The 14,729-nt window shown below is 52.3% G+C and overlaps 5 protein-coding genes across 5 annotated transcripts; 2 read left to right on the forward strand and 3 right to left on the reverse strand.

The window, feature by feature from the left end:
- Positions 1-94: 94 nt before the first annotated feature.
- On the reverse strand, positions 95-1,965 carry T069G_03915 (TLD domain-containing protein; the record flags this gene model as incomplete). Its single annotated transcript, XM_056171125.1, has 2 exons — positions 95-1,846; positions 1,903-1,965. 2 exons carry the CDS (start codon positions 1,963-1,965, stop codon positions 95-97), a joined length of 1,815 nt encoding a protein of 604 aa, XP_056032017.1.
- Positions 1,966-3,001: 1,036 nt separating this feature from the next.
- On the reverse strand, positions 3,002-5,344 carry T069G_03916 (uncharacterized protein; the record flags this gene model as incomplete). Its single annotated transcript, XM_056171126.1, has 3 exons — positions 3,002-4,696; positions 4,766-5,015; positions 5,076-5,344. The coding sequence occupies 3 exons, from the start codon at positions 5,342-5,344 to the stop codon at positions 3,002-3,004; spliced, it is 2,214 nt and encodes a 737-aa protein (XP_056032018.1).
- Positions 5,345-6,886: 1,542 nt separating this feature from the next.
- T069G_03917 (alpha/beta hydrolase family domain-containing protein) lies at positions 6,887-8,399 on the forward strand (the record flags this gene model as incomplete). Its single annotated transcript, XM_056171127.1, has 5 exons — positions 6,887-6,999; positions 7,078-7,151; positions 7,220-7,398; positions 7,567-8,266; positions 8,317-8,399. 5 exons carry the CDS (start codon positions 6,887-6,889, stop codon positions 8,397-8,399), a joined length of 1,149 nt encoding a protein of 382 aa, XP_056032019.1.
- A 1,200-nt stretch (positions 8,400-9,599) lies between these two features.
- Positions 9,600-11,457, forward strand: T069G_03918 (uncharacterized protein; the record flags this gene model as incomplete). Its single annotated transcript, XM_056171128.1, has 3 exons — positions 9,600-10,291; positions 10,382-10,964; positions 11,056-11,457. 3 exons carry the CDS (start codon positions 9,600-9,602, stop codon positions 11,455-11,457), a joined length of 1,677 nt encoding a protein of 558 aa, XP_056032020.1.
- A 184-nt stretch (positions 11,458-11,641) lies between these two features.
- On the reverse strand, positions 11,642-14,728 carry T069G_03919 (oligosaccharyltransferase subunit ribophorin II domain-containing protein; the record flags this gene model as incomplete). The annotated part of the gene is made up of 6 exons (XM_056171129.1): positions 11,642-12,526; positions 12,652-12,820; positions 13,642-13,877; positions 13,940-14,227; positions 14,288-14,483; positions 14,604-14,728. The coding sequence occupies 6 exons, from the start codon at positions 14,726-14,728 to the stop codon at positions 11,642-11,644; spliced, it is 1,899 nt and encodes a 632-aa protein (XP_056032021.1).
- Position 14,729: the final 1 nt, after the last annotated feature.

Genomic DNA, 14,729 nt, shown 5'->3' on the forward strand with positions numbered 1-14,729 from the left:
CATTGGCATCTATTGCAGATCAAATGGGAATCTTATACATCGCATCAAGCGCCAGCAAACAAGAAACAAAATCATCGACATCATGCCGTGCCTATTATCCCATCGAGCCACCACTTCGATTACCGCCTACTAGACCAGCCATTTCCAGCAGTGCTCTGTCTGCATCGATGTCGCCTGTTCCTAAGTTGATTTTACGGCGCGCTTCAGCTTCCCTCTCTTCCCAGGCCCATCTCTCGGCTTGCGCCTTTGCCTCGTCGTCACCGCCACATCCCCAAACCTCCAGGTTGTCGATCCGGAACCGGTCTTGAAAGTCAAATTTTCTCACGATACTAGTGTGGAATGCACCACCTCTTGACTTGTAGTCATGATTGAATACTCCAAACTCAAAGGATTCGTCAAATAGTAGAGAGACAGCCCCCAGAGCATGCATGCCTTCCTTGCGATGTGACTGCGTCGGCTTAGGATGAGGGCAGCCAAACGAGAGACAAGGTCGATTCCCAGGAGGTTTCGTGAAAGTGACATAGTCTGTATTTACCGTAGAGGCGGCAAAGACGTCATGAATAGGTTCCAACTGGAAAAGAACCGTTTCTGAGTCGCCAAAGCACTCTCGGTGAGTATGCTTCCAAGGTTCCCTGATGTAAACTCCAAACGTCACACGCTCGGATTTGCTACCGTGAGGAAACCGTTTGGTTGGAAGTGAAGCCGCGAACGATGCCTCCTGTCCACCGTCGGGGGTGTCTGCTAATCTCGATCCGCTTACCAAAAGGATTGTTGGCGCCCTCCAATTGAAGATTTTTGATTCGAGGCTGCCCATTGAAAAGCCAGCATCGTTGCCCGAGTATAGTAACCTCACCCTCCGAAACAAGGAAGAGCCAGGTAAGAATAGCGAAAGCTGTGATAAGGTGTGCTCGTTTAGAATCTCGCCGGGAGTCGGCAGCAGAGGTTGCGCTGTCTTGCTAATGTGTGTTGCATCATTCTCGATCTTGTGCTTAGAGAAATCAAGATCTTTAGAGAAGAGGAAATGCTCAAACAATCCATTGAACCCAGCGAAGAGATTGGGAAACAGAACGGGAATGACGGTTTTGAATCGGGTATATCCAATGCCAGGGGAGGTCTCGACGTTGACGAAGGAGGCCAAGACGCACTCTGCCGTGGCCCGTAGCAGCTCCAACTCGTGGCCCGCGACACGGCTAGAATACTGCGACAAACTCTCTTGTGGATCTAGCGGCGCAATTAATAGTAATAGCATTATTATTTTCCGAAGGTTGTCGGTTGGAATAATGGCCTCATGAATGGTGGAGACATCACCGCGCCTGGCAGCTTCATTGATATCGAGCAGCTCAAAAGCCGTAAGGACTAGATCATCTTCCTCTTCCTCATCGCCCTCATTTTCATCATCCAGGCCCGGCTGATCAACTGCGAAGCCTTTGAATTGAGCATTTGGCTTTGCAGCAGCGTTTTCTGAAGCGGTACTCTGCGGCGTGCGCTCGGCTTCGGTCACTTTTCGGTCGTATACAGCCAGGCTTTTGAACAGAAGCTTGGTCCTATCTGTTGACTTGGCGAGCACCCGTTTATACCGTTCCGTCATGATGACAACGACCATGATCAACTGCGCAAGCTCAAGCACCACCGGCGCCTCGTGCAGAAAAGGAAAGGCACCAAGATACGAAACCATGTGGAAAATCACAGGCGAGGCCCCAAGGATGTCTGGGATCTCCAGGAACCGAGCTATCGTGTCTTCTTTGAGGTAGCGAATGTCGCCTTGCTGGTCCGCAAGGTTCTTGAAGACATCTTTCAGCGAGTAATACTCAATCGAGGTAAAGCACTTTTCTTTAAACCTGTATGCCTGCCAAAACATCAGCAAACATGCATCTGGGCAACTTTGGATGCAGTGATGCTCACGAGCTCCAGTGTCAGCTGCTCATGCGTTCGTCGAGGCCGCGTCTGGGAAGGGGTTTGACCCATGGCGAAATAGCAGAGAGACTCAGTGAATGTTCATTTGGTTGGGCTTCAAGGCAGGGTATCACAAAAACACGCAAGGGGATTCAATTGAATGGACGGATGAAATGGTTGCATATGATATGCTAGAGTTACATTGATAGATAGATGGATTGACGTCTGAATGCCGTTGGCTGCCTAGCACTTATTCTGAGTTTAGGGAGACGCAGCCATGAAACCATAGCGCCGACAAATGAGTGTCGTTCACGTCACCGTTTATCTGATGAGTCAGCACGCAGGATTGCAAGTACGAGCACAATTCCGTGTCCATTATGGTCTCGTTCACAGTGCATGAGTTGAGCCTGTTATTTGTCCCCTTTTTACAGCGTTTGGGCACATCACTACATTCAAGAAACACTATTAAAAAAGAAAGTGTGCATGTGCTGAATACCTATAGAAAATCGGCACAAGTTTGGTGATACATGCGGCATACAGCATTTGACATGTGGGCCAGTACGCTACCTCTATAAGGAAAATAACCAACGCCTCTTTTCCAAGAGCCAACCACCTACAACAGGCGCTTCAACGCCTGAGACATCTTCCGTAGTATAGTGGTCAGTATGCAAGCTTGTCACGCTTGAGACCCGGGTTCAATTCCCGGCGGGAGAGATCCGCCACACCTCTAAAGAGGTGGTTCTTTTTTTGGACTTTTTTACTTTCATTTTATTCTTGTTCATTTCCGTGCTTCATATTCGTTCGTGATAGAGTTAACCATGCATAATAAGATTCAGCCAGTTCGCCTCGTTTACTCATACTCATACTCATATTACCGCGCAAAAACTTCAAGAAAACCTGGCCGAAGAAGCATCTTACAGCTACCGTGTGTTGAGACATCCTATGAAAAGTATCCGTATCCTCCGTGCCAATCCAATACTCCAGACCCCTTTCTCCCGCTCCGCGAAATGCATGTCTTTGAAGCATATAAAATAACAAAACATAGTTCTAGCGTGCACAGCGTTACCAACAACTCTATACAGTCTTGGAGACGTTAAACGCTTAGTCTTTAATAATCCTTGGCCGTTACAGATTGAATGAGGCGCTTATATTTTGCTTCATTCTCTTCCTCAGCGTCGTGCGGCTTGAGAAGATCAAACTGTTTAGTGGTATTGGCCGTCTTGGTCCAAAGAACAGACGGTTTCACCTCTACAGTATGGTCAGACTCTGCCTCGACCTTGGGTGTTGATCCATTGGTCTTGGGTTCATCAGCCACGCCATTTGTCTTTTCGTCCCTGGGCACTCTGGGCAAGTGCATTGCCAGCAGCACGTACTCGGCGCGTGTCATATTGTCCATGACATCGTCCATATACCGCCGTACCTCATCTTGAGGGGCCACGACGCGCATCAGGTTTTCAAGGTAGCGCCCAATGTGTGTAGAAATGCGTATCGTGACGGGTTGGTAATAGTCAAGCTTGGGATCTCCGCCATACTCTGACGTGCTTCCTTTGCGGACAATGAGGAACGATGCAACTACCTCCTGGCCGGACGGGGTAGGCAGGTATTCCAGGATGCTGAATTTGGGAAATAGATAGCGATCGCCGTTTCCAAAATCAAACACCACCGCGGAAATGTCAGGCTTCGGAACTGGCGGGGGTCCCTTAGACCTCAGTGCCTGGGGATTTGCCTGCTGGGGCGTTGGAGGATTCGAAGCTCGCACGTGTCCGTTGGGAGCATCATTGGATAGCTGTTTTGCGGGGAGAGATGCAGGGGGTGTCTGCAGAGGAGGCTTTGCATCTCTGTGGAGCCGGTCGAGAATCTCCTTGAGGTCTGTTGAATCTGTAAAGCCGGCACGGCCTTCGGCAATGCGCCGAATCATATCACTCGTTTTTTGATCCTCCAAGGCAGCCTTCACAAGCAAAACGACCAAAGGATCACTCCTGGGCGGCGGTCTTAGTTCGCTTGATGTTTGGCGAGGGTTGGATGCCAAGACAATGTCGAGAATAGTTCGCACTTCATCAGCAAAATACTTGACAGTCCTTCCATCCACAAGCAGCCTATCAGCCGAAGGGCCTTGTTGCCCACCGCTCCGCCGATACTCCGCATTTAACTGATCAATTATCTTTTGGAAGCGATCAAGCTCCCCCTGTTTAGCCTGGCCCACGGCGACCCTCTTCATAAGATCACGTAGCTCAGGGTCTCCTGACGCCTTTTGGGCGAGCAGGGCGATAACGGGATCGTTAGGGACAGGCTTTGCTGCAGGAGGGCGCCCTGCAACCGGCGTTGCAGGTTTCGCTGCAGCTGGAGACTGAGCTGGCCCAGCATTTGCCGGCCGAGCGTGAGCTGTCGTGGTTGTGGTCGCTGTCGGGGGTGGCGGCGGTGGGGGCCTTGCCAATGGCGTGCCTGTAGGAGCCTGGTGCTGCGCTGGAAGGGGATTCGCGGGCTGTCGAATCGGAGGTGGGGGAGTAGCAGCTGGAAGTGAAGGTGGAGGCACAGGGGGTTGAGCAGCAGGCTGAGTAGAGACTGCCGGGCTAGGCGACGGTGACGTGGCTACGTTGATGGTCGTAAGCGGCGAGGGTGAGGGCTGAGGTCCCAAAGTGCTGGGCGAGGACGACGGCGGCCTCTGAGAAGGACTCGGGGGAGCAATGGGCTTTGGTGTGGTGGCTGCCGTAGGAACTGAGGTCGAGGTCGACGATCCAGGCGCAGGCGGGGGAGGCATGGAGCCATTTGGAGGGCCATACTGAAGCACCGGCCGGGTGAGCGGCTGTGATTGCGGTTGCGGTAGTGGTTGCGCAGGACTTTGCGTTTGAGACACTGGCGACGGCTTTGGTGCCTGCTGTGGTGTCCGAGGCGGGGGAGGACGTTGCTTGGATTCTTTGACGATGAACATGGTGGCCTCGACAATGTGAGGCTCTATGGTGATTGTAACGGGGCCAACCTTCGTCATACTGTCCTTTGGAGGATTCTTCGGGTCTTCGTTGAGGACGCCCTTTCGCTTATGAGGCTTCGTCCAGAACTTTTCGAAGAGTCCATCGTTGATCCATCGATATCGAGACCGAGAGAGAGATTCTGCGAGGACGCCGCTGTCGGATACGAAGGCAGGTTAGCGAAAGCGGACTGTTGACAAATCACAGTATACATGCCTTTCGGAGATGGATTGATATTCCTTGGCCGACAAGTCGTCTGGTTGCGCTATCTCGACCGTTGGCAACGGCTTCCCTGGCTGGATCGAGGTTGGTAGCGGCGGCGGAGGCGGCGGAGGCGATGGAGACGGCTCCTTGACAGGCTCGGGAGGAGGAGGAGGAGGAACAGGAGTCGCAGAACGCTCCGCTCGCGGTGTCATGTTCCGGCGTTTGTTGGCATTTTCAACGCGGGCCGAAGTCCTCGCGGGGAGCTTCCGCTTCTTCTCCATCGCGTCTCGAGGCGGTTTTACACGGCTGCGGCAGGCGATGGGCGACGGGGCAGCATCATAAGAGCGCCATGCGAGAGCAGCAAGCGGCCCGAGGGGAAGAGGCCAGGCTGCTGGCGTTGCAATGGGGGAGGAAGAGCCGCGATACTGCGCAGAGGGCGAATGCGATGAAAAATACTGGTTGGAAGTAGGCCAGAGAGGTTCCAAGGTTGGCATAAATCCTTGGAAGCTGCCCGGCCGTTAGTTGGCTCTAGAGCCCTGTGGATCCCCAAGTATGCGCTGCAGTGCCATCGAGCTTCTGCAACAGGGGCTTGATTGGCCCGCTAGAGCACCGGGGCTGGCTGGCCGCGACGCGGGATTGGCGGGCTGTTGCAGCGCTATCCGCTCTAGACTTGAGGAGCCACAGTGCTGAAATGCGAGGTACAACTTCAGGTGGCCATTGTCGCCGTAGAGTTTACTGCGAAAGGCAATTCGCAGTTGATCATCGTAATGGCTGGCTCGTCTGACGCAGAGCCTTGAAACCATGACTCGGTATGGGAGCCGCGAGGGCTTACCTGCATCATATCGTCATCAAATAGATTTGATATGATGCTAGGTAGCCCAGCACCTTTAGTAATACATCCGACAGCACAGAGGAAGCTGATATTGATAATGGACGGATATACGGAGTACGGCCCTCTGTAATTGCGAGGTACATGTACTCAAAGCACTGTTGAGCGAGCAGGATGCAGATCCTACTGAGCCTCAACGGCCTGCAGCCACCAGTGCCCAACGTCGCTCATGGCCGCACTAAACTTCGGTTGGCATCTCCGGCGTGCTTTGTACTGCCCAAGATGTCTCAAGTTTACATATAGCGGCAAATAACGGGCTGGGATACGAATTGCGTCTTGGCCTCGGTGTGGCAGGGCCGTTAGGCAGGGTGAATCTCGTGGATGCCAGCCCCTGTACCACCGCTTTCCACCAACACATCTGCCGACCTGAATGGGAAGTTTTGATGCGATTATCTCTATCTTTTCTTCTTAGACTTCAGTTGTTATCTCAGATACTCTATATAATATACGAAGATTCAGAAGCTTAATGGAATTTTCACTCAGCCACTGCATGGACACAGCCTGATACTTGCTCAAGCCTCACTAACACCCGCGCCCAAGTACCTCGTCCGTGAAAGGGTGTCAAACCTGCAGATGACCAAATGCAAGCTGCAATGTGATAGCGCCGCATCCGTTGATGAAATTCATGCGCCGCATCAATAAACTGGTGAACAAAAAGAGGGCAATAGAGCGAGAACAATCGCAATATCTTGCCTACCAAGAGGCTGAGAGAATAAACCGCCACGGAGCGCGGCATGGAGCATCTTGTCTACAGTAGTTTCGGAGCGGCACACGGCGGAATGCTGAAGATCCGCTTACGAAAACCCCCCACCGGGTTCAACTGATTCATCATCAACCCGCACACGTCAAACGCTTGTGCTGGGATCTTTGCGGCTTTCCGACGATTATCGACCCTGGACGCAAGGGAGGCAACCGTTGTGACCTGTGCTGTAAGATGGCAGTTCCCTTGCATCCTATCCTTTGGGCGTCCATCGGCGTGGCGGCCGCACCGCTCGCCTTCTATATCGCTCTCATAGCACTGGGCGTGATCCCATTCTTCCAGAGGCAGTACGTGACCAATGCGTTTCAGCGATTTGTTTCAGTGCCATGGTCACTCGGTCTTACTTGACGTGTACACGGATACAGCTTTCTATATGCCCATACCGTCAACTCGTTATGGTGGTCGGATATCAACGCCCCAGTAGGCTGGGGCTTCGCCAGTTCGTACTCCAGCGCATCCGATCCCAATTGGGGAATTCACGCAACTAACAGTACTGATATCACGTAGAAAATCAAGTAACACCGTTTGGATTACAAACCTCTGATGGAGAGACAATCTATGCTTGGCACATTATGCCGCTGCCTCTATATCTGCAACATGAAACCACAGTGGCAACACAGGACCTGGGGTTCTGTAAAGACTTCACACAAACTGAATCTTTTCGGCTTCTAGCAAACGATCCAGATGCCAGACTCATCATAACATGCAAGTCCATCACATGCCCCAAATCCATTGAAAAAGGCTTGTGCTAACAGAAGATTGACAGTTCATGGTGTAAGCCGCCCCTGATACTTTCATGCCGTTTCTGTCATCTGGACTCTAGATCTCGCAGCTAACCAAACCATGGAATGCAGAACGCCGGTCACATTGCCCAAAATGTTCGGCCAGCTAGTTATCATGCCCTGACTGATACGTCATCTTACCACGTTCTGGCCATTGACTACCGCGGCTTCGGTCATTCCACTGGCGCGCCCGACGAAAAGGGCCTGATTCTAGATGCCGCTGCGGTGGTCGACTGGGCAATCAACGTGGCAAACATTCCCCCGAATCGGATCGTTCTGCTCGGCCACAGCCTTGGAACCGCCGTTGTCAGTGGTGTCGCCGAACGGTATGCCCTTCAGGGGGTTGAATTTGCGGGTATTGTGCTAGTTGCCGCCTTCAGCGACTTAGCCACGATGCTGAGCGGCTATCGTTTCGGAGGGCTCGTACCCGCCCTTGGGCCATTCGCTATCTATCCCTCCATCCATCGTGTTCTCGACAGAGTCCTCGTGGACAAATGGCACTCAGCCGACAGGCTCGTCAATATCGTCCGCCACACCAGGAAAAGATTGAGAATAAGCTTGGTGCATGCAAAGAATGATAAGGATATCCCCTGGACGGAGGATAACAAGCTATTTCGCGCTGCCGCAAGCGAGACGATTGGCACTCTAGATGACGATGAATTCGACACTTGGAAAGAGTCTTGCACAGTTCGGACCAGCGATGATTCGTTTGTGACTACATGGAAAACAGGCGATGACATTATCATTCGTCAAGAGCTATTTCCCTACGGTGGTATGTTGTCAAATTCGAGAATTGGCTCGCAGCGCTGACTGTACACAAAGGACATAATGAAATTCTGAGCTTTGCACCAGTCAGCTTGGCCATTATGAGGTCGTTTGACCTTGAAGGCACAGCCTACGATTAATAACGATTCCACATAGAAGGTACAGCACGCACATGACTGAACATTCACTACAAGTTGCGAATTGCATACTCATTCGAACCACGTCGGGTCTGATGGTTGAATTTTAGAGCAAAAATTAGGCATCACGCAGGTGAGCAATTGCTTTGCAGGAGTACTCAAGAGAGAAAAAAAGTATGGGTCTACAACACGACTGCTACGCACCATTCATTGATTGAGTCTTTTGATCAAAAATATTGGTTTGAGACCAAACAAAAAAAGAAATGCTCGACGGAGACAGGATTCGAACCTGCGAGGCCGAAGCCATATGATTTCTAGTCATACCCATTAACCACTCTGGCACTCCGCCTATTGGATGTTAGATGTTATGATGTGGAGCACAAGATGAATATAGAGATTCGAGCGCAGAGAAACGGAAAAGAAAAAAAGTTTTTCATCATGCTAGGAATAACGCGCAAAAAAAGAACTGTTTCGACGGAGACAGGATTCGAACCTGCGAGGCCGAAGCCATATGATTTCTAGTCATACCCATTAACCACTCTGGCACTCCGCCAATCAGATGATTGATGAATGGAGGTGCACTATTGTCTATTATGCGTGTATGGCAATACTACGGAGTGTGGTACGAATTCAATGGAATTTTATTCGTTTTAGGGTAAGGGATCTGAATGAGTGTTCAGATTCATACCCGCCACAAACTGTGTTCTTGTTGCATCGCTTTGAGTGATTGGGGAGATAAAGAGGGCTAGAGAGATAGATAGTCCTTGCTCGGGGTGTTGAATCGCACATTAGAATCTAGCGAGAGCGCCAGAGGCCGAGATAAATCTTAGTATCCAACATGGTGGTAGATGGCTAATTGTGGCTTACAACAAACTCATACACTTGTCGAGCTTCATAGCTACTCTAGCTTTCAAGTAACCCCCATTCACTCATGTCTACCTGTTCTGATGGAATAATAAAAATGACCAAAAGAGCTTAAATGCTTTACGTCATTCAAAAGAAAATGGAACTAACAAAATCATGATTTAGCAGTCAAAGCTCCAGGCAGCCTGAAACCACATGTCATCTCCAGCCTGCGTCTAACCCCACCACAGGTTTGGAGGCTCGGTTCAAGCTGCTTCACCCCACCACTCCGCATCGTCCCTGAATTGCGCAAAAGCACAATCACGCGACGCCCCAGGACTTGAAGCTATCTACAGCACAATGCCCGCCGAGGAATCCAAGCCGGTCGACCCGGCCGTCAACGAAGTCGACGCCGACATCAAGGGCAAGCAAGCCGCGGCCGAATCCGACGCCGAGGAGGAAGATGACGAGCCCACGGCCGGTGACGCCTCTGCGGCTGGCACTGCTCCGGCCAAGAAGAAGAAGAAGTCCAAGCGGAAGAAGGCCAAGGAGGTGCTGACTGGCAAGTCGGGCGACGCCGAGGCAGACCTGAAAAAGGCCATTGGCGGGCTCACACCGCAGCAGCTCCAGGAGCTCATGGCGCTCAACCCAGCTCTGGCGGGTGAGCTGTCGCAGGCCTCGGGCAGCGCAAACCCTTCGCCGGACCAGATCGCCGAGCTGCTCAAGAAGATGAACCTGCAGGACATCATGACGGGTCTGGCGGCAGCAGGCAAGAACGTCAAGGACATGGCCTCGTACAAGTTCTGGCAGACGCAGCCGGTGCCCAAGTTTGGCGAGGACGAGAAGACGGTCGAGGAGGGGCCTCTGAAGATCCAGACGGTCGACGAGATCTCCAAGGAGCCGGCGCCTCTGGTGGCTGGATTCGAGTGGGTAGAGATGGATCTGACCAACGACGAGGAGATCAAGGAGATTTACGAGCTGCTCAACGGACACTACGTCGAGGACGACGAGGCCATGTTCCGATTCAACTACGGACCTGGCATCCTGAAATGGTAAGCTGGCGTGAATTTAGCATCTCATCCCCGATACATCATTACTGAGCTGAGAGGACAAGATACTAACATCATCTACGTGAAATCCAGGGCCATGATGCCTCCTGGCTGGGCCAAGCACTACCACGTCGGCGTCCGCGCCACCCAGTCCCGCAAACTCGTCGCCTTCATCTCTGCCATCCCCGTGCGCGTGCGAGTCCGCAACAAGGTCATCACCTGCTCTGAAGTCAACTTCCTCTGCGTCCACAAGAAGCTTCGCGGCAAGCGTCTTGCCCCCGTCCTCATCAAGGAAATCACCCGCATCAGCAACCTGCACGAGATCTGGCAAGGTCTTTACACGGCCGGCATCGTCCTCCCCAGGCCCGTCAGCACGTGCCGCTACTACCACCGCTCGCTCAACTGGCAGAAGCTGTACGAATGCAACTTTGTCCACCTGCCCCATGGAAGCAAGCCTCAGTATCAGATCCGCAAGTATGCGGTTCCGGACCATACTTCTACCAAGGGTCTGCGTGAGATGAAGCCTGCCGATATCGAATCTGTTGTCAAGCTGATGGATCGGTACATGAAACGATTCGACATTGCTCCTGAGATGTCCACGGAGGAAGCAACCCATTGGTTCTGTCCAACGGTTGCCCCCGGCCAGGACCAATACATCTGGTCCTATGTCGTCGAGGTAAGAAGAACAAAAACAAAAAAACACCCCGTACCCTCGAAGTTACCCCATTCCCCTTTACTAACGGTTTATTCCTTCTTCTTCCCTGCAGGATAACGAGAAAAACATCACCGACTTCTTCTCCTTCTACTGCATCGAGTCATCCGCCATCAACAACCCCAAACACGACGTCATCCGCGTCGCCTACCTCTTCTACTACGCCACCGACACGGCCCTCAAGGAGCCCTTCGACAAGGCCGCCCTCAAGTCCCGCCTCAACGACCTCATCCACGACGCCCTCATCCTCGCCAAGCAGGCCCGCTTCGACGTCTTCAACGCCCTGTCCCTCATGGACAACGGCCTCTTCCTCGAGCAGCAGAAGTTTGGCGCCGGCGACGGGCAGCTGCACTACTACCTCTTCAACTACAGGGCCAACCCCATAGCCGGAGGCGTCGACAAGAAGAACCAGCTGGACGAGAATGCCCTTAGTGGCGTCGGATTGGTCTTGCCTTAGAAGGAGTTTGTTTTGTACACGGGAAGAACCATAGCATCAAATATAGGAAGAGAAGAAATGGTAGATAGGTTCCAAGTGGTTAGCTGTTGACGCAAATTTATAACCCAAATAACGGCTAATATTCATTTCACAACAAATCTGCACGCTCTCTACATGATGCCCTTGTCTGCGCCGTTCAAATCTATCACAGTTTCCCCCAAGCCGTAAATCTCTCCTCCAAGAGAGCGTTGAGCCACTCTGCTCTATCCATAATTGGTGCATGTCCCATTCCTTCAACTATCAGCCCCATGCCCGGCTCGATGTGCTTGATCAGCTTCTCTCCATTCGGCACCGTAATCATATTATCTACCGTCCCATGCATGACCAAGATGCGCTCCCTCCCCACGCGATCCGCCATCGTTTTCAGCTGCTGCGGCGTTTTCCGGTGCCCTGCCGCCGCAATCAGCTGGCACAGGAAGCCCTGCTGCGTGAACCAGCTTGCGTGACGCTTCTTGAAGAGCTCCTGCGCCTGGAACCGCTGGAAGTTGTTGTCAAAGGTGCGGTACTCTCCATCAGGCGTGCCGGGCGCAGGGCCGCACCGAGACGTCGTCTTCGGCGAAGGCAGCGACGCGGCATCGTCCGGGGCGGCGAGCCACTCCTCAGGGAAGAGCTTCCGGCCAGTATCAAAGATGCTCTGGTCCTCCGACTTGGGGACGACGAAGCTCAGGCGCTGCCACATGGCGTCGGACCAGGACTTTGCCGGCCCGCTCTCGAACTGCGCCGTGGTGCCCATCAGGGTCAGGGAGCGCAGGCGGGTGGGAATCGCATATGCGACCTCCTGGGCGATCATGCCACCTAGGGAAAGGCCCACGAGATGGACGTCGCGCTCAGAGGTCCAGCCAACGTGGTCGAGCACCTCGACGATGTCGGCGGCCATGCCGCTGGTGGTGTAGCGCGCAATGGGCTTGTCGCTGTCGCCCATGCCTCGGTTGTCCAGGATGAGGACGGAATACTCATTTGAGCGGTCGTGGCCAAAGTATTTCGTCTGGCGCTGCCATGATGTCTTTATACCGGCCAAGCCCATGATGAACTAGAAGAAGCCAAGGATCGTCAGCGGAAGGAAAGAAAAGGCTCGCAATTACTCCGTAGTATACAAGGAGATTCAACGCTTAAAAAAACAGCCATGGGCAGATCAAAGAACGGGCAAAAACATACCAAAACTTTAGTTGGTCCATCTCCATGAATCTCCCAAGCAATCTTCACAGGGCCACCTCGCCCTTTGGCAACCTCAACGATGCCTTGCTGATGAGGCTCCAGAGCCCAGATTACCGAAGCAAAAGCCGGATGATTAATCGTCTCCTCGGCAGATGGTGGTGTGAACGTCCTACAAATAGCCAGCGTCAGCTTCTCTCATTCGATGAATGGTGATGAGAAACAAGGCGAAAGGCGAGACACAACTGCCAGCGAGTGAGACACAAGACGTGGGTCGCGCGAAGTGTCACCAACAACGGGCGTTACACTCGCCTCTGGCAGCTGCTGAGATGGATTGCATTGGGTGGAGGGGACTTACATGGTATCTTGTTGTTTGTTGAAAACTTCTGTCTTAGAAGCAAACCAACTCAGAGAATCGGAACGTTGGAGCGAGAACAAGCACTTGGCGTCTAGTCTGACAGCTCCCAACTAGTGTGCAGCAGATATAGCGCTCTATATGCGTCTACGGAGATGAAATGCCAGGATATCATGCAAATTGAAACATCCAATTCACGTCTTTCAAGGCACAGTGCTTTTTTACCTCGGGATATGTAAAATGGTATAGACGCTGGAGGTGTGGTATCTCGTGTTGAGGTAGTTGGAAGTCAAAACTGCTGACATCATCAGCGATACGTACCTACCGTCGTCATTCGTGTTGAGCCTCGGCATGCGCGACAGCATCTGATGATTTACTCCAATTTCAACAATGGCTTCTCTATGCTTCAATGCTTCAATGCTTCAATACATAATATCTTACATCATCTTGACTATGCATTTGTGTCTTTTCATCCCTCATATCGTCAAAAAGAGGCAATTCATGTCTCGCCGAATGCCAATGGCCTCTCCAGCCCGATGGGCCATACTAGAGATCTAGTCCAGGTGCTTCTAAACTGAGAAAATAGCCTCCATCCCAACTCCATTTTCATTGTCCGCCTTACTCTTCAAGATCCTCACCTCTCGCCGGCCAATCGTCGGCGCTGAACCTCACCCAAAGCCTTGGTTCCGCTCAAGAAGGCGGCGACGCCAACAGCGCCAATCGCCGGCAGGGTCTGGAACAGGTTCCACTGAGTGTAGTAGAGGAAGAAGACACCCTCCATGGCAACAATTGAGCCGAAGAAGACTACATGTGATATGGGAGCATTGCCCAGAGCCTTCTGCACATGGGTAAAGTTTCCGCCAAGAGCAAACCACTATCACAAGTTAGCATAAATACGCTTCTATTATCAAGTCCATGATGTTTCATAAAACATACGCCGATGAACAGGGCGGGCACAGTAGCCAGTACGGCGAGTGCAAATGTAATAGATACGATCTTGGGAGGGTTCTTGGGATCGGCTCGGAAAATGTGATGGATCTCAGCAAGCTTGCCATATCGCAGTGGCTTCTCGTAACTAGGCGCAGAGGTGGCAGCGTCCAGCTTGACGGTGAAATCGAAAACAGGGGTAACTGAGCCCTTGGAAGAGCCAAAGGAGGCCAGAACAAGGCTGGCTTCGAGGGGCTCTTGAGAGAGAAGCAGTTGGACGGGAAGATCTTTCTGAGACTGCCTTTGGTGTTAGCTATCGCCAGCCAATTGATCTCTTTTTTGCGGGAGTCAGCATACAATTTCGACCGTTCCCTTTCCAGAGTCCTTCACGGTCAACGGGAAAGGAGCCTCCAGACCAGATGCCTCCTTCACGACCAAGAAAGCTTGGTGTGGTCGCTTCGCCGTGGAGCCGTCTTTCGTCGTGAGTGTCACCTTGAGCTTGTCCTGGTGACCCAGAGTAAGGGTGTTCTGCACCCGATCAACGCCGCTGAATCTGTAATTACAATTGTTAGCAAATTGATTTCAAGCGCTTGTGTTGTTGGAAAATCAAAGGACTGCATGGCCCAGGAAAGTAACCAAGCCAAAGCTCAGTCTTGGCGCCAGGGAAGCTCACTTCTCTACCGCATCATTGCCGGCTTTTGAGAGCACTTTGACGGTACCGTCCGAAAAGGTCCATGAGGAAGCAGCAGAGGCGACCGTGGCGAGCGCCAAAAGTGTTGAGGCAACGGAAAATCGCATG

This window comes from Trichoderma breve, chromosome 2 (genome assembly GCF_028502605.1).
Source record: "Trichoderma breve strain T069 chromosome 2, whole genome shotgun sequence".
Taxonomy (NCBI): Eukaryota; Fungi; Ascomycota; class Sordariomycetes; order Hypocreales; family Hypocreaceae; genus Trichoderma; species Trichoderma breve.